General features: G+C 31.8%; 3 protein-coding genes across 4 annotated transcripts in view; 1 reads left to right on the forward strand and 2 right to left on the reverse strand.

The window, feature by feature from the left end:
• LOC119834418 (ATP-binding cassette sub-family G member 1-like) overlaps nucleotides 1-11,258 on the reverse strand; it is a 32,976-nt gene extending 21,718 nt beyond the window's left edge. The window contains exons 1-2 of the mRNA XM_038358775.1: nucleotides 11,099-11,258; nucleotides 1,844-1,998 (exon numbers count right to left, since the gene is read on the reverse strand). Of these exons, the coding sequence (XP_038214703.1) occupies nucleotides 1,844-1,958 (115 nt within the window). The 5' untranslated portion in view covers nucleotides 1,959-1,998; nucleotides 11,099-11,258. The remainder of the gene's footprint in view (nucleotides 1-1,843; nucleotides 1,999-11,098) is intronic.
• A 7,063-nt stretch (nucleotides 11,259-18,321) lies between these two features.
• On the forward strand, nucleotides 18,322-20,542 carry LOC119834284. The gene is made up of 3 exons (XM_038358620.1): nucleotides 18,322-18,337; nucleotides 18,578-19,938; nucleotides 20,501-20,542. Exons 1-3 carry the CDS (start codon nucleotides 18,322-18,324, stop codon nucleotides 20,540-20,542), a joined length of 1,419 nt encoding a protein of 472 aa, XP_038214548.1.
• Nucleotides 20,543-22,942: 2,400 nt separating this feature from the next.
• The window catches only part of LOC119834704 (ATP-binding cassette sub-family G member 4), a 36,528-nt gene continuing 34,209 nt past the window's right edge, over nucleotides 22,943-25,261 (reverse strand). The window contains exon 12 of one of the 2 annotated variants that reach the window (XM_038359162.1): nucleotides 22,943-24,971. In XM_038359162.1, the coding sequence (XP_038215090.1) occupies nucleotides 24,813-24,971 (159 nt within the window). In that variant the 3' untranslated portion in view covers nucleotides 22,943-24,812. The remainder of the gene's footprint in view (nucleotides 24,972-25,261) is intronic. The other variant, XM_038359163.1, reaches the window with a different exon arrangement.

The following is a 25,261-nucleotide window of genomic DNA, read 5'->3' on the forward strand; positions in this document are numbered from 1 at the left end:
TGATGGTAAGCGATCACCACCACCCATGAACATTTGCAGGGTGAAGGTTAAGGAAAGGATTTGCGACGTGAATAAAGCTATTGACTGGGGTGAAGAAATGGGTACGAGCCTTCGGATTTCCCACTCGCCAAACGAAATACAGTAGCATGCTACTATTTAAAACGTTTTACCTGTAAGGATGTGTTACCTTCCCCGTTCCGAGTTGGCTTTATTCGTAACGAAGCGTGCTAGACTTGCCCACTACAAAGATAAATCTATAGGTCGCCTTCTGTGCTGTGTCTTCCTTCTTGTTTGAGTTTAAGTTTTGTTTTTTTGCTATTTTTTCGCAGCACAGTAAAGAGTGTAAACAAATAAATCTTTTATTTATTTACAGTTATCGACAATCTTATAATTTTGATCATTATTCGAGAAACCACGTAAAGACAAACCTTGAACAAATATTTCATATATTATGTGCAAATTATATGTTAATTATTTTCATAAAATTTAGCCAATTATTAATTATTATTGTCACATGACTAGTCATAAAAACTACACAATAGCTTTTATAATACTGACATTTTGACTCTGTATATTAAATTTTGACATGTAAATGTACATAGTAAAACATATTTTTCAATTCAAATAACTTCCGGCGACAATGAACCGAAAAAATCGTGTACAAACGCTGAATTAACCGCTTTTTGCAATAGTTTCATGTTGTTTTTTTTTGCAGTAAAAAGTCAGTCAGTCTGGCATTATCTTCTTATATATAAAATTCTCGTGTCACAGTTTTCGTTGCCAAACTCCTCCGAAACGGCTTGACCGATTCCTCTGAAATTTGGTAAGCATATTGGGTAGGTCTGAGAATCGGCCAACATCTATTTTTTATCCCGATATTCCTACGGGATACGCACTTACGCGGGTGAAACCGCGGGGCGCAGCTAGTGTATCTCTATTTTTTAAATTTTATATAGAAGATAATAAAATAAAATTGGTATTACGCTATCTACTTTTCTAAAGTATCAAATAAAAAGCAACTAAACTTAAATTAACTATTTGTTCTCTTTTAAACCTCTTGAACTTGTTACGACATAGTTAATTTTCAACCTGAGTTAGTGATTTTTTACGTAGTTCTAAAATGAATTTTAAGAAACCAACTCGAACTAGATTGTTTTTATTTAATTGCTAGATGTAAGAAAAGTGAATTATAAATAATGCTTTTAAAATATATATTTTACGATTACGATATACAAGCAAAGCAATTCATATACATATATATATATTTATGTATCGTGTGTTGCTAAACAAAAAACTCGAGAACGGATCGACCAATTCGGCAATTTTTAACCGACTTCCAAAAACTAAAACAAGGAGGTTCGTCTAGATGTACGTTATTCATTTTAATTTGAAAACAAGAAAAATTTGAAAAAAACATACCACGCGTGAAATCGTGGCGAACCGCTCGATCTAATAAAAAAAGCTTACGGTTTTTACAAAATATGACTTAACAATTAGTGCGATTGTGTATAAAAACAAGAACTTTGTAAGTTATTTATGTCAGTCAGTCCTCGACCTGCCTCTGTCCCTCTAGGACACAACGAATACAAAACATATTTTCAGGCAAAATATTTCAGTAATACCACAGATAACATAATACTATACTCGTAATATTAGTTGTGCCCGCGCATCGTTTTAGTTGGAATTGATCTTTTTGTAGTTTCTTCACTTCTAGCCCATTGGACTATTAATTCTTGAGTATTTTTTTTTTTTTATTTGAACCTGTATTTATTAATATTTCATTTTGGATGTCTCAACCAAACAATCTCTGTAGACAACATACAAACATACATTTATAACATACCTTTTCCAATATTAACTGCATAAGAGAGGTCTTGAAAGCTAAGGTTCACCGGGGGCCTTTGGGGTAAGTGGGACAAGTGCGCCTGCCCCAGGGAGGATGCGAGTAATGGTTCCATAGTATTTGTGTGATTATCTTTTCATTCTCTGAAGATTTTTCTGTAACAATACAATTGTTTTAAATTTAATATATTTATAATTCTAATTATCTCTATTCTTTAAATCAACTACGAAACGAATGTAATAAATGTAATTTGAATATTTAATGACTTGAACAATATTTTTTTTTACCTAAAACCACAGATAATATAAATCTAAAACGAACATTAAGAAGATATTAGTCAAAGATGGATCGTTAGTGAAAACTGGCAGTGAAATCTTAAGCTTCTTTCATCGTTCCTAACTATTATAACATAAAAACGAATCGCTAAAAGTGTAAGCTTAAAACTCGAGATTGGCTTGACCAATTAGGTTATTTTCTAAACGTTTTCATTGATAAGGTAGGTTCTTATGGATAAGTACCATGGGTGCAGCCGAGGCGTACCGCTAGGCAACAATATAAGTATAGTTTTTAAATCTAATTATATAATTGATATGTAAGTATACTGTGAGTATATAGCACGCATGGATACCGGCCGGCCATTACTGTCTGCAAACAATTATTTTACTGCGTTGCGCTCAATTGCACTGTTTATATAAATAATTATGGAATAATGCGGTTTGACGGGATCACACATGTGGAATGAATGAAAATTAATCGTTATTTTTAAAATGGATTATTTCCTCAAGGCGCATTGTAGGCGTAATTACTTCTTCATAATGAATTTATCTAAAAGTAAATTACGTATGTATAAATGATAATTTTAGTTGGAGATAAATTGGGTGAAACTTTTTCGTTTGTACGGTATATATTACATTTCTATCGAGCAGATCTAGAAATATGACGTATTGCTGTTTATGGCCATAGAAATGTACAAAAACGTTATAAACAAATCATAACATCATAAAGATGAACTAAGAGAACAAGCAACATCATGAAATCGACTTGTGAACTTGTGCACATTTTTTACCCTCCATAATAATTTTATATATATATAAAAGAAGGTGGTGTTAGTTACACTTTTTATAACTCACGAACGGATTAACCGATTTGGCTGACAATTTGTGCAGAGGTAGCTTAGAACCAGGAGACGGACATAGTTCTTTTCCCAGAAATCCCACGGGAATAGGAACATGCGAGATAAATCCCGGTTCTATCTTTCCTGCGTTTACGCGGGCAAAGCCGCAATGTTTAAGTTTCAATCACATTTTTATCATACGTGTTGACAACAAATGAAATAAGTTGTGTGAAAGTTTTTATTAAATGAAAATGGAGAATATAAATTATTTATCAATTGTCAAAATGTATAATAAACTAAAAGTATTTACAAGTGTATTTAAATTTAGCTCACATTTATTATTGGCAAACCTGTTTAGATAATCGTGATGAACCTGCCTATGTAAATTTTATATAAATAGAATATATGTATAAAATATATATTATTTCTATTCCTAGATAATAAAACGCCAATCTATTTGCAAAATAAACGATAATGATAATTTATCTATTTAATAATATATTTTAGCGAATTTAATTAAAGTAAAAAATCAATTTGCTAAAATATACCTATTTCCGCATATAAATGAATTATTATGAGTCTTACATTTTTAATAAAAAATTAAAAACCGTTGGACGTTCCTAATTCGTACTGTAATTTTTTGTTTGTTAGTAGCTCAAAAATTCCGTGGGTTATCAACCGATTGACATAATTTTTTTTGTTTTATATGAAACTGGTAATCCGCCCCGACTTCGTCCATGGTACATGTATATTGCAGTATTTATCAAAGCGGGCGATACCGCCCCCTTTTATAAATACCTTGTGGACGCTGTAGATCTAGAGGGGAGGGATAAGAGATCCAGGATAAATTGGGGGTGTTGAAGTGATTAGGGTGAAGGCTGTTTTTAAATTTCTTAATCATTTCTTTCAATTTAGTATATTAAATCCATATACTAATAATAATATTGATTCGTTATGATAAATCACTTTTTTAAGTTTTATAAGATGATAATTTTTTTTTAATTGTTTGCGAAATCATTGTTTTTAAAATCGTTGAGTAGTTCCTTAGATTTGCGCGTTGAAACGAATAAACAAATAAACGAAAATTATTTGGCAATAATATAAGTACAAGGTTAGAGGTATAGATAATTGTATGTGTTATCTGTTTATCTGTTACGTAATTGTACGTCCTCAGTTGCGAAAAGAGGAAGACCTAGATTTCAAGACCTACGCTGACTATTTGTTTTGAGATTGAGTTAAATGTTTAGGCTAACACAGTCATATCCCAACTTGGTAAAACAATGAGTATTTACTTTTATTATTGTAAATTATTGACGACTCGCTTCTTTAATTGTATAGAAAAAAATGTTTAGAAATTAAAGACTTTTAACGGTCAACGGTGGATAACACACTCCAGATTATATATATTATGTGATAGGAAATAAACCATTTCCTAACAAAAAGAGAATCAAGAAAGTAGAAAATCCAGAGTTATCGAATGAGTAACGAAAACCCACAAAAATACAGTCAATTTCAGAACCTTCTTCGTTTTTGAAAACGACGGTTAAAATATCTAAAAATGTCCTCGAACGATAAATCACATCTACATCTACATACAACCGATTCTGTATTATTAGTAAAAGAAGCATTTAACGTCAACAATCACTGCCATTAATTGCAGCTAATATAGACAATTAGAAATTTAAAACTTTTAAACGGATTCTAAACGCGATTTATTCATTATATTATTAACCCGACGTTTCGAACACTTTACAGCGAGCGTGGTCACGGGGTGACAGTCTCCCACTCTCCCTAAATGTATAATACTCGCGTAAAATCAAACACAAGAAAATACTAATATAGACAAGACTCATTTGTAGCTGTCGGACTACCCGTTATATTTAAACACTAGACCGGTTGAAATTCCAAAATAATTGCTTGAATCATGTTGTGGTAAGCCTCGCTTCATGGTAAATATTTGTTGAACAACAATAACAACAAGAACAACAGTCGATTGATAATGCTGCTAGAAACTGTCGATATCCACTCTGTAACGTACATAGTGTTGCCAGCTTCATGGTGAAAGCAACTCATTAACATGTAAAACTATGACTATCCCTACTAATATTATAAATGCGAAAGTAAGTAAGTAGTTTGTGTCTCTAAAAAGGTAGGTTAGTGTCCGCTCCTGTAGGAATTCCGGGATAAAAACTTCATATGGGAATATCTTATAACTAATTCAACGCGGGCGAAGTTGCGGGTGAAAAGCTTGTAGTTTATTTACAAGCTAAAACCGCGGGTTTACATGACAAAATTCGAAAATTAATTATTCATCTAGACTTTGTTTCGACGCGCTATTTAAATATCATTTATATAAATTATTTAGTAAATTGAAATAATTTATCCTTCTACATGTAGTTAATGTATCGTTTTATATATATATATTGGTTATTCTTTTATTTGCACTTTCATTACTCACGATAGCTTCATAATACCAATCGTTAGCGCCTAGGACAAAAACTGCAATAAATCATAATACGAGTAGCAACCAATAAAATTTAACATCGAGCACGTGATTTTCGTTTTACTAAAAAATCAAGTATTCTGCATAGCGGAATATTAAATTCTTTGAATATTATTAATACAGAGATCGTGATAATTAGGATTAAGAAATATAATAAGTAATAAGCTTTTTTATATCGTAGCGGACAACCGAGCTGTTGAGAGTGATGCTAAAAATCGAAAAAATCTGTTCACCGAGCAAACATTTATGAGAAAACAGCCACAAAATTATCAGTCGAATTGATGTATTACATTTTTTTTAAGTCGGTTGAAAATAAAGAAAAATGTCGAGTATAGAGGTGCGCCACAAGCAATTATCACACAAACGAATAATTATCATTTTAATTACATTTATTTATATGTAATTATATTCAAACAATAAACATAGACAATCAAGAAAATAAAAGTGGTAAATGTGTGTATGGAAACTTTAATTAATCTAATATTTTAGTACATTACTAGTAGGTACTCGTGAATAAGACTTGTTCAAAAAATTATCTAATTTTAGTATCCACTTGGTACCCAACATCTATCTATATTTCCAAAAATACACAACCTTGGAAAAGATGTTAAATGTTATTAAAAAATTATATGAAAATACAAATTATTTCAATTACTATTACAATTAAGCAAGCACAATAAAATGGAAAATTTTAATTAAAATGCAAAGTAAAAAATAACGTTTATTAAATAGAGTTTATTTTTACGTGTGAATATTTAAACAAGCTTTAAAAGTAATTATTATGGTCATTTGTTGTAAAAAAAACGTTTTAATAGACACGTAATTCGAAACTTGTTGGAATAAATTAAGTCATCATATTATTGCCCTTTTCGTGCCAAATTCAACCAATTATAATACATATATAATGATTTTTAAAGCTTACTTGTCATAAGAAATTTAACAAAAAAAGGTAACTTATGCGTGTAGACGGTTTGAATTTCTTTATCGTAATTAACCCGATATTGGGATAGTATTATGTTATCTGTGCCCGATAATATAAAATTGACGTGCTCGAGTATTTAAGATTGTCGTGTCTAGATTCCAAATTTGAAATATAATTTAATGTTTTGATTTTATTGAAAATTGAATTTTTTTATTGCCTAGAAGTAAAAAGTATTACGTATTTTAAGCTTAAATATTCATCGCTAAGACTACATACATACTTACTCAGGCATATTTAATTGAATCCGTATTCTACACAACATAAGTCAAAATGAGTGTTTAATTTTTAACTGGATTTAATTGTTCTATAATCAGAGCAATTAAACTATAACCAAGATTTGTAGTTCAAAAAGATCAATTGTGGACTTGCTTCTAAACCAACAATGACAAATAGCTAAATTATATAGTGATGTAATTTGTATTTTGTACATCTGTCCCCTATCGTGAAATGCTCCAGGAAGCTGCGGTATCACGGTACACGGCCTAAATTGATAATACTCAACACATGAAACAACTTTTCGTTGAATTTTCTAGACTCACACAATGGCGTGCTTAATTATCTATGCTAATTGAGTCAGTGCTTTTACGTTCAGTAGTACTAGCTGTAGCCCGCATCTTCATCCGTTTGTCAAAATTAATTTTCATATTATAAACTTTCATCCTCTATTTTATGGATTTGTGGGTAGAATTTAACAAAATCGCGACATTGTAAACCAACCTATCACAGCGTTATCTATATTATGTGATTATTATTATTCAAAATATGTATGAAATTATAATTAATGATTTGTGATAAATATTAACTAAACTAGTATATATTATATATTTAAAAAAGTGTAATATACTAAGAAGTGAGAAATATATCGACTTACATAATATATCAAGCATTTAATGTAAATAAGGTACATTGAAACGAATTAAAAGGAAGTGATAGTTTGATAAGAAGACCGGCTTTGAACAAAAAAAAACGGCGTCTTTGTAACTTTATCTATTGGCATAGTAATACAGGAATGATTCTGCTTAAAAACGATTGAACAGTTGAGCAATTTTTAAAAAAATAGAAAAAAATTCAATGACGAGGAGGGATTCGAACCCGTCTCTTTGCCAAACCTGTCGGCCACCAGTGATCCAGTCTCATTTTGCTTTTACTCTTTTGTAATCCAATTTTTTCTATACTTATATCTACCTATCTTACTATAAAATGGTATAAAACTGAAAATTAAAGAAAATACATTTTTTAAAGCTTTGTTTTAAATCCTAAAAACGAACAATTAATTTGAAAAATACATTTTTTATACTACAAAATTTTCTACAACATTCCTTCCATGTATCACAAATGCAAATTGGGAGCGAGTAAATCCGTCGGAATTGTAATTACAACATAGCCTAATAACCTACACCTATGAACTGGGGATCAAGGGCGACTGTATACACAATTGTCTATTGATTATTTTAAGATCATATATTATAGTGTAATTAGGAAAATGGTATATAGGTTATTGGATACGCGCCACTGATGAATTTGATTATAACGAAGTTATAGGGACGTGGCATGGCAAATGTATAAGTTAATGTAATATATAAGTTAATATATATTAAAAATCTATTCATTTATGTCGAAATATATTTAGAATTATTTAATAAAATTAATTAAGCTTTTACGTGAACAATTAACACTCGAACTCACATGAACACCATTTCTTTTAATATTTTAACCAAGTTATTTTTTAAGAGAACATTACTGCTAAGTTTTATTTCCAAAATAAGCAGTTGGAAAAACATTAGCTCTTCGTAAGTCCCATCAAAACTGAACCAGCAGTTTCAGAGGTTAAGCGAACACAAACAGATGGACAAACATTAATAGTGTATTAATACTGAATGTTACAATAACAAGTTTTACATAACTTGTTATTATGACTTTTAAAAGTACATTATGCATTTTTTTCTTATTTACGTGAAAGAAGATTAGGATATAAACAAGTTATTTATCTCATTTTCTTTTAATGTGCTTAATTTTAAAGCAAACAATAATAGGTATGTATAGCTTATTTTCGTCACAAGTAATCACAAATCCAAAAAAAAAAAACAAATAAGATTCTGCACTGTGCAATAAATTAATCTTTTCCTCAAAAAAGATCACTTATGCCCTTGCGGCGGGAGATGTCAACTCTGATTCTATAATGGGACTAAATGACATTTTCTTATCAAACAATAAAATCATGTTGAAAACACACGAAACGTGTTAAACAAATCCAAAAAATAAAGTCGAATAGAGAGAACCTACTGCGTTTACTTCGTTTTTGGGAACGTCTGTTAAAAAGAGAAAGTATTTAAACTCATAACACCACTAGAATACGGTACGTCGCCTTTCTGTTTGCAGGCAAATCTACGAATTTTGCCGTGCAGTTGGAAACGGGGATGTACATTGCTTTATTCATATTAAATAATCAAACATTCGCTTGTGCGAATTCTTATGTAAAGTGAAATGGACTTCGTTATGCTTGCAAATCCGCACGCGATGTCATAATCGTTGTATTAGTAGCACGTTATGCAAATTCGTCATTTCAATGAACTCTATTTAAAAATACTGAATACATCTGCGGAAGTCATTTTACAACGAATTATATTTGTGTAGGATGGAATGAGTAAAAAGTTCTTATAATTCAATGTATTCACAGATAACATCACCATTATCCACACCTTCCCGCCAAAATTGCCAATAATATAAATACGATAATATGAATTTATATCATCTGTTTTCAAGAGATTAGCAAAATGCGTTTCGTTGGAAAAAATAGATGAAATATGTGAACTAAATAGTAGAAAATTGCTTGTCCTCTTTAAAATTGGAAATCCAATTAATATATAATAGAATGTGAAATTATTTCAATATTCATAATCGTTATAATGTAAGCGTACCTTCACTATTAATTACTTGCTGCGCCCCGCGGTTTCACCCGCGTAAGTCCGTATCTCGTAAGAATATCGGGATAAAAATTTGCCTATATGTTATTCCAGTTGTCCAGCTGCCTACGTACCAAATTTCATTGCAATCGGTTCAGTAGTTTTTGCGTGAAAGAGCAACAAACACACACAAATCCTTAGAAACTTTCGCATTTATAATATTAGTAGGATTAGTAGGATAATAGGATAGTAAGATTAGGAAACTATGGTAATTTTTAATAAATGTTATGATTTCCATGTGTGAGGAACTTTTTAAAAGAGTGCAATGAAATGTATAAAGATACTTATAATATGACATTTATAGGATAACATTACGCAATAATTGTCCCTGAATATTAGATAAAGACAAATATCATCAAAAACGAAACTGGATTGAAAAAACGATATGGAAATAAATCTAAATAAGCAATTGAAATTGATGTGAACATCGGATGACAAATAAAATGAAGTTAGAATAAGTGCAAGCAAGAAAAGCCGCGGGAAGTACCTATTATTTGTCTAACCGTCTATTTGTCTAACACTCGTATTATTCGGAAGCCTTAAACACGTTAATTACTGTGCCTAAAGATAGATAAAAAATGAAGAATAGCTTATAAAAACAGAAGTACTATTTTTTATCGTAGTTATGATGTGCCTTATTATATTAGTCATCGAGTTATAAAGCAAGAAATGTGTAATTTCATTATTATATTGTGTTCTAAGTGTAGTTTTAAAGCAGTTGTTATGTCCATCACGTTTGACGGGCGAAAAGCAAGCATTGGTTATTATTCTAAATAATATTTATGTACTATGTACATAAAATCAATGTTTATTAAGTATATTTTAATTAATACATGGTAAAATATTTTTTTTATTAGATTGGCCGTTAATAAATCATAAATATGTGTATTTTTGCAAATATTCATTTTAGTATCGCCGACACAGATAGCAATAAATTGTGCTTTTAATTATCTTATTGGTTTCAATTTTTGGTTCGGTTGTTCTATACAAATTAGTATGTCTATAGTAAAACAATAATTCCTTGACCTAATAAAGGTAACATAATTTAAATGCTTATCAATAAAATTTAGAACATTTATATTTTAATTACCTACTTGAATAAGCATTTAGAAAAACTATGAAAAACAAACCATTATGGCATATTAATGTAACCATGAATTCTTAACCTCGTTACTAATTCACGAAAAATTTAATTATTAATTTTGTCATTTTTTCCATGCCTTTTTTTATTTACATACAGAAGAAGGTTCTTTATAGATACGTTCTTTAAATAATTCGAAGTTTATACATGATTTTATACAAACGTTTGTTTATAAATAGTATTTGAGTTCGAAAAATATTTAATTAATTCATTGAAACAACTTTTTATACAACGTACTTACAAGTCAAAATTAAATAAAAATTTTCTGAATATTAATATTGCGGAATCGAACTTATTTAATTAAATTAAATATTTTTTTGTCGTCATATCAAATGTTTTAAAGATAATTATTTAAATATATTTATTATGAGTAGATAGATTACATTCTATCCTTATATAATTTTTAAATATTTTTATTAAATAATGCCACAAGTACAATTTTTATATCTTAAAAACGTTCTAACAATTGAAATGCTCTCAATTGATTCATAATACCCACGAATTATCCTACAAAAGACTAACCAATTAACAAGAAATATATTCTATACTCACGATAGAAAGACACCACTACACACACAACAACAAATATCCTTTAATTAAATGTTTAGTTATATATTATATATTATAAATATAATAATCCGGACCGGCACGCGCACGCACGGCTCTCTCCCGTTGCAACCCGTACCGACTAACTGATCGGTAGTGTTTAACTAACTGTAGTAAAATGTATACATCTGGTTATGAAATGATTCGTGAAGCTGCACATTCACGTGTGAAAACTACGTGTGTTTGGGAGCTTTACTGTATTGTGGTTTTTAGATATAAGGGATGAATGCGTATTACGAGATTTGTTGATTTTTTTATTGTGGAAAGGAAACGTACAGTTAACTATGCTGGTTAAATTTATAATACGTCTAGTTCGTACAATACCCGTATGTTTGTATATAACCGACTCCCTTGTATTCGGTTTTAATTTTTGACCTACTTTTTAATTCAAGCTGCGTACATTTATAATGAATGGATCAATAACAATATAGTAATTTTGTGAGTTTATCTTATTATTCTGATTAGGATCGACAGAATTAAAAAATTTCCATATATGTATACTCTGTGAGCAAGTGAGTCAATTTTCTTTGAATCTATTATTATAGCGAGTTTGTTAGTTATTTTAACTGTATTTCTTATTTGTTTGAATAAAATATACATAAGTCAATTCATTTATCATAAATTATAAACCGGTTTGTTGTATGTAAGGGAATATTACGACTGAAAATTTAAAATTATAGGCAAATACGTAATAATAGCGTGGCTTAGAATTGAATTGTTATATATACTTCATAGTGTAAAGCTGAAAAGTTTGTTTGTTTGAACGTGCTGGTTTCGGTTTTACTGGTCCAATTTGAAAAAATTCTTTCAGTGTTATATAGTCAATTTATGGAGGAGGACAAGTACGACACGGCGCACAGCGAGTAGTATTTATTTATATAATATGTTTCTATACATATCTTTAAATTGTCTAATGTTCCACAAAAATTAACAGTCTCTTGCTAATTTAAGGTGAATTATGTAAAATTTTATTTGTATTATGTAGCTATTATCATAGAGTATATAGTTTTTGAAAATCCTGTAATATAAAGTCAAATCATTTGTAAGGCAAATAATTAAATACAAAACAATATTCGTATAAATGGTAATTCATCCTACTAATATTATAAACGCGAAAGTTTGTAAGGATGTGTATGTGTTTGTTGCTCTTTCACGCAAAAACTACAGAACCGAAAGCAATGAAATTTAGCACGTAGATAGCTGGACAACTATTCTATACCTAGAATTCCATGTTGATATTTCTCACCTGCCGTTAAACATAGAATAAGCAAATATTAATACAAAGGAGACGTCAACCGTTTAATTGCTTAACCAAACCTTACCTAGAGGTAAATATCAGCCAACAATAATATTAATGAAGGAAGTTGTTTAATTTGACATATTTGCAAGACGAGATTTCGTCACATTTTAAATTAGAATCAAGTACACTAGAGTCTGGCCGTATTCAGTTTATACAATTTCGTGAAACCTGGTAAATATAAGATACTTTATCATCATACTAATATTATAAATGCGAAAGTTTGTAAGGATGTGTGTGTGTTTGTTGCTATTTCACGAAAAAACTGCTGAACTAATGGCAATGAAATTTGGTACTAAAATAGACAGCTGGACAACTGGAATAACATATAAGCAATTTTTTATCCCGATATTCCTACGGGTTACGGACTTATGCGGGTGAAACCGCGGGGCGCAGCTAGTAATACAGTCATAAAGGAAAAATCGGTCAAGTGCGAATCGGATTAGACTTCCCCACCCACACAAGTAACTTCATCTACAAAAAAAATTGGTCGCTCATCGAAATTTTGACCGAAGTTTGACCGACCAACCGTTGCTTAGCCTCGATTTTTTATTATTGTTTGTTATAGCGGCAACAGAAGCACAATATCTCTGAAAACTTCGACTATAGTATATACTACATTGTTTGTACTATATAGCAACATAAGGTAACCTTTGGGTAAAGAACGAAAGTATTCATATATTGTAGTAATTTTATTGACTTAAGTTTAGGATTACACCTTCAGAGCATTTCTCTGCGAAGTATTTCTGATATTTTAAATATTTTTTTAATGTTACTGCTATTGTTTCGCTTTAAAACAATACAGACAAGTTAATGTTAAACCTTAAACGTATAGTTATATATAAATACAACAGATATGACAACCATTTAAGTCCGTTAGACCAAATTTCAATAAACAATTACTGTAATGAACATTTGTATGAAGTTCTAAGGAAGTTATTGCTAATTTTCATCAAATTTGATCTAATAATTTAATACGATTTCCATAACAAGGTCACTTCGATATTTTTTTATTTCATCGTCGGCAAAGGAGCTGGTGGGTCGCCTGATGGCAAGCGTAACCAGCGCCCATATATACAATTGCAGAGGCGTAAGATCGTTTGCAGACCTTACCTACAAATAAAATAAGTGTGAGTCTTGAGGGAATGCATGCATTAGTATGCCATGTGCATCATAATATTCCCAGAAGTATTGCGTAAATTACTAATATGTTAATGTAACCCCAATTACTCTTACTAGCCAGTTTCAGCACGGTATTTTCCCTCATCGATTATCGCTAGATTTATTTCAAACCCTCGAAATTTCATATTGAGCCACAACTGCTTTATTACGTTATACGTATCGTGACTTATTATACATAATAAAAAGTGAAGTTCCATATTACGTACAACGGATATAGCTAAAAGTCAAATCGACCACGGATTGCGCAATGGTTATGATGAATTTGATAGAAAGTTGACACAGACAATGACCTGAAGCTATAAAAACACGAACCGTTTTAACCCGGTCCATAGACGGTCACGATGTTCGTTGATTCACTGGCATACATGCTAGTTTGGAAATGATTACGCTGATAAAAATTGGCTGAAAACTGATATAAGGAAATCTATTGATAAAAATCAATTTATGCACATAAGGAGATGAATGTACGAAGTTACTCAAGTCTTAAGATTCAAAATAAAAATAGAAATCTTTGGTATATAGACTTCATACGCAAAAGCGAAAGGCTAGGTCGCGCGCAAGTGAAATTAAATATAAAATACCAGACAGAAGAAATACATCTTCCCGTCAACTTCTCTCGGGTTCTTACCGGCCGGCCAACCGCAAGCTGCTAGAGAATCTTGCCTTAATCGATGAAGGAACTCCACCTTTTGCTTCCACAGCATAAATGACTATTTAATTTTACGTCCTTTCGGTAAATACCAATTCTCTTATCTAAAAGGAACAAACGAGACATAATCGGTTACGATAACCGCTCCATGGTTTAGATACCATGAATTTAAGCAAGTCATGCGCAGAAAACTACGATCACAAAAAATACCGTTGTCGTTGTTAAAGAATCACGGCAGAAATGTTTTTATCTATAACACACAGTTACTAGTCACGTTTCTGAGTTATTGAAGCACGATACAATTTGCAGTTGGCAATAAAGTTTCGGGTATTGTGCCAGAAGTAGCATATATCCTTCTGCATTATATCTAAATCTCTTTTTTGTTGATATTTCTATAATTATACGGGAAAAGATATAAGCAATTTTTGTAGGTATGATGTGATGTACGTATGTGCCTTATCTATACTTCTATACTAATATCATAAAGCTGAAGAGTTTGTTTGTTTGTTTGAACGCACTAATCTCAAGAACTCCGTCCGTTTTGAAAAAAATCTTTCAGTTTTAGATAGCCCATTTATTGAGGAAGACTTTAGGCTATAGGCTATTTATATGTACCGCGGGCGAAGTCGGGGCAGACCGCTAGTCGTCAATAATTGTTTATTCTAATCGTATTTCATAAATCAGACCAAAATCTTCAACGCAAGAGGGTTACATGGTTAAGAATTATTAGCATACTAGCTGTTCTGTAAAACAAATATTTCCATAGGTTATGTGTTATGCTGGTACATAAACTACATCACTGCCAAGTACCATCAAAATCCGTTTAGTGATTTTGCATGAAAGTACATCCATCCATCCATCCTCTTCTGTGAATTTCTCAGATATTGTATAGAATATTTATATATAAGATGAAAAAACTCATAATATGGAGGATATATAAATGTTTATTTTACATAGTTTCAATGAAATGGCATTTATTTCAATAATTTATTTGCTGTGTTACATAAATAAAAGATATTGGACTCTGGACTACATATTCGCAAAAAAGCGTTATTTTTTATATTGACATACAACAGGTATATATCTTATATTTAATTAATAATTAAGCCGACGTGTGTTTTCGTCAAAAGCAAATAAAATAAGTTTTATAACTTGAGAATTGTTTTTATTCTATACTTGCGCCTAACTTTTCACACAGTTATAAAATTACAACATAAATACGAAACAAGAGCAATTCATATTTATATGATGACTGAGCTTTCTCGGTATTTTTTTTTTTTGTTTTTATAAATTGTGTTTTTTGGAAATTATATTTAAGTACGAATTACATACTAATGAAATGATGAAATATAAATATGAATAATATTTTTCATAATAAATTGGGACTACTTTGAGTAGCCTCCTATTTGTTAAAAAAGTAAGTTTAAGTCGATATAAAGTAAGTTTAACACGAATAAAACACGAATATGACATTTTCTAAAAAAGATTCCTAGCTAGATCGATTTATCGCCACCGAAACCCTCTATATACTAAATTTCATGAAAATCGTTGGAGCCGATTCCGAGATTCCAATTCTTGTATATATATATATATATATATATATATATATATACAAGAATTGCTCGTTTAAAGATATAAGGCTATAACTAGCTGCGCCTAGCGGTTTCTCCCGCGTAAGTGCGTATTCCTTTGGATAAAAAGTTGTTTATGTGTAATTCCAGTTTACTAGTACTTAGCTATCTACTAAATTTCATTGCAACCGGTGCAGCAGCTTTTGCATGCATACATCCATCCTCACTTACGCATTTATAATATAAGTAGGAAGAAGTCTTCCAAGTTTCGTATATAAAATAAACATATTAATACAAATAAGAGATTTAACAAAATAACAAAACAAATAATGACTAATACATTCTTTTGCTCCACTTTGAAGTCAATTTCATATAACAACAAGTCGCTGGTCCCGGTTCTGCTTGAGTTCACTCAAGATAAAAACAAAATAAAATATAGCCTATGACACTCACAGATAACATAGCTTTCTAATGTTAAAAGAGTTTTAAATAGGTTCAGAAGATATTGATAAAAGTGATAACCCGTAAGACGTCACAAATTCACTAACGTTACGTCTTCATAATATTAGTATATAATAATCTCAAACTCAAACTGAAATTTCATTCAACTAGACTTCTTATAGTAGCACTTTTAAATCGTCATATTACACAGTTGTATAGTTTACCACCGGTTCGGAAAGCAGTTTCTACAGAGAACAACCGGCAAGAAACTGTAGTTGCTGTTTTTAAATATTCATCATAAAGTAGGTATAGTATAGTGAATTTGGCATTATTAAACTCTAAAATAGTATATTTTATCCCCTAAATGAATTATTTACTTACGAGAAACAGACATTTCAATAAAATTTTCACTCCATGTCTTAACTACCTCTATCGCCCACTCTTGTGTTAGTCGGTTTTGCTGTGTACTATACAAATTGTTATTAAATAGCATATTTAGTTATTAAAAAATGATGTATTAGTTAATTCTAAATTGATAATAATAAATGGAAACAAGAAAATTTACTCAGCTTTCACGATCCATTAAACCATAATGTTCATCAGTGGTAATGAGGATTAGGTTAATAACGATGATGGATCATAGAACAATGATTGATGCGAGCAGAGGTTATTAATGTTATGACCTGTGAGATTAATCTTTTTATACATAAAAACTTAGAGCATAAGAGCCGCAGAAAAATAAATAAGAGATAATTAAACGTGATAAATTTTTAAGACGTGAATAAAATGAAGTCATTTATTAAACTGACAGAAAATAAAACAAACCGGATTATTAGGAAGTTTTTTTATTGTTATTTGTTAATGTAATACTGATAAGGATTTTGTTATAGGCGTAGTGCGGAATATTTTCAATGTTATAATGAATTTATTCAAAGACGTATGTTTAATTATCAAGCTCGTTCTATTAGCAGGTATATGCTTATAAAGGTTAATTTGTGTTCATGAATATAGAAGAAGGTTGAAGGCTGATAATTTTAATTTAATTTGTCTTTTTTTTTGTAATCGATAGGAAGATGTTTGACCACAATCCCACCTGATAGTAAGCGGAGATGTGGTCTACGTGGGTGCACGTCTACCTAGAAAGAGCTTATTCACCTTGGTTTTGAAGAGCTCCACGTTGTATTGGTTAGGAAAAATAGTGGCAGGCAGGGAATTCCATTCCTTAGCTGTATTAATGATGAAGGAAGACTGGAAGCGACGAGTTCGAATAGGTGGGATATCAACAATAAAAGGATGGAATCCTTCGGTACGCCTCGAAGTACGATTGAGGAATGGGGATGAAGGGATTAAGCTGTGCAGCCCTAGTGCATACTCACCAAAATGTAACCTGTAGAACACAGAAAGACATGCCACCTTACGACGGTGCTCAAGGCTTAAGCGACGAGACTCGACTACGCAAAAGTTGTTAATAATACGTTTGGCACGTCTTTCAATTGAATCCAAAGCTCCAAGGTGGCATTTAGCTGCGCCAGCCCACAAGTGACTGCAATACTCCACACACGAACGCACTTGAGCTTGATAAAGATAAAGAAGTTGTCCCGGTGTGAAGTACTGCTTAACCTTGTTCAGAACTCCGAGCTTTTTAGCGACTAGATGAACCTTGGATTCAATAAACTGTCCGAAGTTGAGTGATGAGGATAAGGTGACAAGCAACTCCAGACAGTCGGTATTTGTCTGTGAAAGATAGAGAATGTTCGACTGCTTATACATTATATTTGAACATACTTACCATCAAAGTTGACACGACATGTTTTTTCTTAAAACTTTACATAACGCAGAAACAAATGGCTTAATTCTTAGAAATAACACTTTGCAGTGCCATGTAATAAAGATATTCTCGGTATAATGGATAAAATAATATTTCGTTTCGTCTTATTGTCTAACAACCTAGCAATTAACTTACATCGTTAAACAGTAGGTATAATAATGTCTCTAAACGTGGGACAATTATTAAACATACTTTTTCACCATGGTGTTAAAAGCACGTGTGTTGCTTCTTCTAAGCAATATTGCTTTATCCAAACAGTTTTTCATTTACACTGAAGATAATTCATCTATTACCTGTCTTGCATATATTTTAGAGAAATATTATAAACGGGGTTCTGACGTAGCAGTTCTTGATTTGAATAGCGATGAAAGACATCTAATAGAAACTATTCATGGGGTGGAACATGTTGCTATAATTTCAAGGACCGCTCAGAAAATTACATATCATCCCTATTCAGGTTACATTATTTTTGCTAAGGATTCGAAGACGTTCAGCAGATCTTATATAAAATTAACTAGAGCTACATCATGGGACCCAAACGCGAAAATTGTGATTGTGATGAAATATCTCAGTTATAGCGATATAAAGGAAATTTTCGATTTGCTTCTGGAACTGCACGTGGTCAATGTTTTACTACTTAATGATACAGCAACCGTCGATCTGTTCACATATAACCCGTACGAAAACTATAGATGTGGTAGACAATACGACAGAATAATTGCATTTGGACAATGCATCGGACAGTCGGAGGATAAGGATCTATTTTATAATAAATTGATAACGGGCCTAAATCGATGTACATTCAGGGTCACGTATACCCATTTCCCACCACATGCTATCGACCCTTCGTCTAGCGAGTTCTCGTTACCGGGCATGAACCAATACATACTCTCGATAATAGCGGACAAAGAGAATTTCACTATAAATGATACATATAAATACAATGCTGATGAATTTTCAATAATTGTCAATGGTTCGATAGCCGTTGGCCCTCTCAGGGCATTGCAGACGAACAAGACCGACGTAGTGGTCGGAGTTATGCTGCTAACGGGCCCGAGATCGCGAGTGTTTAGCTATATCAGCGATAATTACATTTCCATAGATTACATTGTTATTCAAGTCGCTCGAGCACAGGCCGGGGAACTCAGCAATATTCTAGACGAGTTCCGCGGCATAGTGTGGCTTTCGTTACTTCTCGTTTTCGTGCTCTACTCAGCACTATTTTTATTAATAAACAGAAACGAAAGCAAAGGTGTCATTTTACTTAAACTGTTTGGGTATCTCCTACTTCAGAGCAGCCAGATAAGAGGAGGCAATAAGTCACGATTCGTCTTGATATTCTGGATCGTGTTCGCGTATCTCATGAATTGTTACTACCTATCGAATTTGGTGAGCTTCATGACCAACCCGATTTTGGAATATCAGTTAGCGAGCGATAAAGACATCAAGAGCCATAACTTAAAACCCTGCATCAGTCGGTCAGTACGGCATATAGTTTATAATATACTTAACTTCACGTATCCGAATGCAGATGAAAAGAAATGTGACGATGAGCTCGAGAGCATTAGAATAGTCCGTAGAGAGAGGAACAAGTTCACTGTTTCCCTGTTATCCATGTATAAGTATTACGAAACTGACTTATACGACGCACACGGTAAACCAACATTATACACGATCTCGCCACCGATCACAAAGATTATCTATGCCACTTACCTGTTCAAGGGGTTCCCTATGCATAGCAAATTGCAGGAATACTACCTTCGCGTTGGAGAGGTTGGGTTACTGTCTCATCATTTAAGTAGACTTCAGGCGGAGAGAGTGAATCGCTACAAATTTAGAGCTTGGAAGAAAAACAAACCTATGAAAATATTTATTCCGTGGTCCATCCTTATTACGGGCAACTTATTAGCATCTGCTGTGTTCAGTATAGAATTATTTATACACTTTTTACTGCGTAAGTATAAATGAAATGGAATTATCCTTACATAATAAGTTGTGTAAAATAACGTTCAAAATATCGTTCTTCAATCTTCTTCGGTCAGTTAAATATAGGTCTGATGGAAGAGATTTTTTGCAAACAATAAATTTCAAAATTTGAATATCAATTCTTATTATTACAACAATAACCATACTACCTATTATTATACCTATTTCACACTGCAAGAATAATAATTATGCAGTGCAGGGTTTTATTATAAATTATACACATATACTAAAAACCATATTTTAAATGTATACTTACATATCTATTGTCTAGAATTTAGACTAAGATATATAGATTATAAAGATCAAATGTCATTTAATTTTGCCAATAATTTACCCATACTTACTCCTCGATTGAGAACCTTTCATCATGCGTAATCAACTCTACAAAACGCAGTGTTGCCAGCAGCATATCGCCAGCAACTCCGCAACACAGTGATTGAACTGTGTTGCGGAACAAATGTTACCATGAATACGAATCTCAAATCTCTGGCACATATGTATAGTCTAAGGCTTAAGTCATACTGAGAAACACTAGATGAAATCACACGTGTTATTTCTTATAATTATATGTTATTTGTTGACATTCGCAACTCAGATTTGCTCAACCATATGACAAATACAATATAATACATAAACAACAGTATTCTACAAATAAATCACTACTTCATACTATATAATTTGTAAAGCGGCCTTGCAGTCAAACTGGTCACCACGCACTAAATCCTTAAACTTTTTTATTCATGTGATTTCTTACGAATGTTATGAATATTTAGAATGTCGCTTCTACCGAGAACAATCGTCAAGAGCTCGAATTTTAATCAGTTTATATGACACTGTAAATTTGAACACACCGTTAGTCCAGTCCTGAGAGATAGTATTCAGGCAAATGTGATCTGTGACTAGATTTGGAACTGGTTACTAATTAGCGCATTATCTTTAGGTATATTACAATAATCTAAAAAGGTGAATTCATTAGATTGTGGAATGGGCATACTAATTTAACTAGTTCAGGTTAGATTGGATTTAAAATCCTGCCTGCACTTGTGACCTGACGGATGTTTGGGAAAAGAAAATTCTCGGCATAATTCATAACTGATATATGTGGATTAGAAATTGCAAGCAAAAGTTAATGCGTATATGATTTTAATATAGCATTTTTACAACTTTAAATAAAAGTCTAAATAGAAGAAAAATACTAAGGACTAAGCAAAATAAACCAGGAAACGGAAATTGATTGCAGCCTGCAGCTTGTTTCAAAACTTTTCTAAGTTTGATTAAAGATAATTATTTGGAAAATTCCAAGATCATAACACCAGATCTAGCCATATTTAAATATTGCTTAAATAAAACGCCAACTTTTGAATACCCGTGCAGACCTTGAGTAAAAAATATAAACTAGTATAATACATTAAAAATTCGTTCACTACAAACAATTACATACAAAAACCTGTACAAAAACGAACTTGAAACTGTCCTCACATGTGTCCGTCAAATTAATTCTATCGAAAGAACCAAACGTTACACCATAATCGAGCTTATTAGCATTACTTTAAGATATATTAAAAAAAAACGTCTCAAAATCAAAAAAAAGGTGGCCTAAACTGGTCAATATGCATCAAATTAATTCTACTCTACTAACTCTACGCACATGAATTAGTAGGATTTAAAACGTACGTACTTTTTATCACTGATTTTGTATGAAATTGAATTTGCGATTGGTGTGTCCGACGACTGCGTTTGGGTACGTTGACGATTAAACTTGATATTTCTGAATATGCCACAAATCTCAACCATAACATGCTTTATTCCTTACTAATTTTGCCAAGAGCTCAAGGTTCAATACACCTTCGGAACAACATACAATGTATAACTAGTCTAACGCGCGGGCTTAGTTTCGGTAATAAAAAAAATCGTGGATAAATAAGACTTTATTCCTACTTTCTCACTCTCTACGCAACGCTTGCTATTTTTATTGCTTTGTTTGCTTTAATTGAATACTATGCTATTGCATTAGATATTTCTCAAATAAGCAATGTCTCAAATGTAAAAAACAAACTGTTGTGTATCAAAAGTGTGAAGAAACCGAAAGTAGAAAGCAGAAAGAAAGAGTAATACAAATACATTTGTATCAAATTAATCTACAGTAGACGGTTATTTAAATAAACAGTTTCACACACACAAACGCACGCACACACACACGAATATTAATTAATGGTACGTTTATCTTAATCACATCATCATCAGCCCATACATGTTCCCACTACTGGGACACGGGCCTCCTATGAGGGTTTAGGCCATAATCCACCACGCTGTCCATGTGCGAGTTGTCACATATCGACGAACTTTTGATTCTTGGACAGGCCGGTTTCCTCACGATGTTTTCCTTCACCGTTATATATAGTGATATTATCCACATCGCAGATAAATTGAAAAATCAATTTATTTCCTGCACGCATGCCTGGTCTCGAACCATCGACTTATCGATTTTAAGTCCGAGGTCCTCACCACTGAGCCACCATTGCGGTTAATCACATAGTTTATAATTTATTTTGAAGAATAATGTGTTGTGATCCTTAACCGGAATTTGTTACTATTATAACCTATGGGTAGCCTTCTATTTTTAGTAGCGAAAATAGAAGACGATTCATAAAAAACATTACCACCACGAAATAAGGTGTTAATTTAAATTACTTTTTTTGCAAAGCCCCCTGATTAATTACTATAAAATCAAATGACATAATTACACATTAATTTAATTATTAATCTCTTCCTACCTTCGGAGATATAAAGATGTAAACAGTTTAAAGATAACGACCAAATAAAACGAGAACTTTACTTTTAACCATTTATTACAAAAATATATAAAATAACATACATACTTTTTAACCATAACATTATTGGACCATAATCTACAAATTTGCTTAACTAAGTACACTTTATATATAACCGTGATCCCTAATTAAGTTTTACTTACACTTAATTACCCCCATGTAAATGGTTATGTTATATCATTGTCATGTTATAAAATATTCAATAAATTTTCCTATAACAACATATAAAATTGGACTACTTTTAAATGTTTGACACACTTACACGTATCATTCAATTCTCAAAACTAACACTGAAAATTTCAGTCTGAAAAATTAACGAGACACCTTAAATCCGATTACGCCAACAAGCGAAGTCCAAGTAAAACCACTGTTTAATCTTAAAAATCATTGTAAAAATCATATCAAAGTCCATATTTACAGCAAATATTTAAATATAGTTTTATACACTATAGTCAAGTTCGCTATTAAATATGTTTCACTCAATAGTCAATTGTTTAAAAAATGTTACTTATAAACTTGAATATAAGTTAAAGATCTATAAATCAAGTATAGCTCAAGTTCAGAGGAGAATCACAGTAAGTTTTTACATAAATTTCTAAACATCAATCTACCCGCATATAAAATAAATCGCATAACCATTACACAAAATCGCCTATTGGTTCACCCAGAGGCAAGCTGGAGGCAAGATAATATATGAATAATGAGCAATAAGATACACGTTAAAACCGTTTGTAATATTTTTATAAATGAAAACTGTTTTTATTTACATTTCCATTTGACCTTTTGTAAACAATGAACAAATTAAATAATAAATCTAAAACTAACATCTTTTTGAACATACCAAGGCTGGTTAATTAAAGCCCTCAGAAAGATTTCAATTTAAAAACTAGATAGAAAATGGAACTTTAAAAAATACTCGTCTATAAGTTATTTTTCGATATTCATGTAATAAGGTTTCATTTCAGCTATTAAACGATATTAATATTTCAAACGGTTAAAACCAAGTGTAATAAATTAAAATTACGTTAATTAAATTGTCATAAATTATAATAAAAATGTCTCAACTTTTTACACATTTACCTACGTATGTATGTAGCGAATTATTTTTTGGAATAAGCTTACGAATTGTGTGACCTTCAGATCTGAATTAATATACTTCAACTCGTATACTTTTTCGTAAAACTTAAAATTCAATACATATTTATAATGTATAAAATATTAAATATAAATTCGTGATTCAACGATAAAGGCCACTAAGCAAGACTATAATATACAAAACATGAAAAAAAAAATCTTTAGCCACCATACCAGTTACGTCAGATTTTAAATAAGGCACTTCAGAGTAGAACAAATATTGTCACGATACGACGAAACTGCTGTACCGAAAGTGATTTAGAAAATGCGAAAAAAAAAATACATTGAGCACAACACCGACGATTAATCGTATAATTACATTATCACTTATATAATTATGAGTACGTTACAGTCCAAAGAAATAACTCTTGTTCTCACGATCACATTGGAATCCATTTTTATCACAATAACACCGACTGTCGCCAACTGAATTAAATCACTTTAGCGACACGTTACACCTACGATATTTTGTAAAGTTCAATCGTCCTGTATTTGTCATATTTTCATAATTTAGAACGACATAAGGGCTAAGTAAAATATACCCCCAAAGAGTCTTTTTTTTTTTTTGAGCACTAAAAAACACTTAAAATAATTGTGCGCATTCTCCCACACATTGAACTTTACAAAAGCGTCACGCGATACGGACGGCAAGCCCATAGTCGGAATATATCTACAATAATAATCGGCTAACATCACGCGTCTAGTACCCAACGTCTACGCTACGCTACCATATATCCATCTCTATCTAGTGGACCTGAGCTTCCAGCGGAGGAAGAGGAAGGCAGATATGCGCAGGAGCAGGAAGATGAGGCACAGCGCGGCGATGTCGAGCGTGAAGTCCGCGTCCGTCATGTCCAGCTCCTCCAGCGTGATCTCGGGCTTCTTGAAGTGGCAGTAGCTCTGGAAATTGCATTTTAATTCATGGATAAATTATTTGGAACAGAATAATACGCGACAGTACATAATATAGTGTGACATTATTTGGGACGACATTGACCCATACCAGAGTTATTCTCGCATTATATTGAAAATGCGAAAGTTACTCTTTCGTATATTTCTCAAAAACCACTTAACATTATTTCGATGAAATATGATACACAGATAGTTTGAGACCCGAGCTAGGTCATAGGCTAGTTTTTATCACGGAAGTTCAACAGGAACGAGAACTTTGATTATTGTGTTCTAATATC

Source organism: Zerene cesonia, chromosome 19, assembly GCF_012273895.1.
Source record: "Zerene cesonia ecotype Mississippi chromosome 19, Zerene_cesonia_1.1, whole genome shotgun sequence".
NCBI classification, from domain to species: Eukaryota; Metazoa; Arthropoda; class Insecta; order Lepidoptera; family Pieridae; genus Zerene; species Zerene cesonia.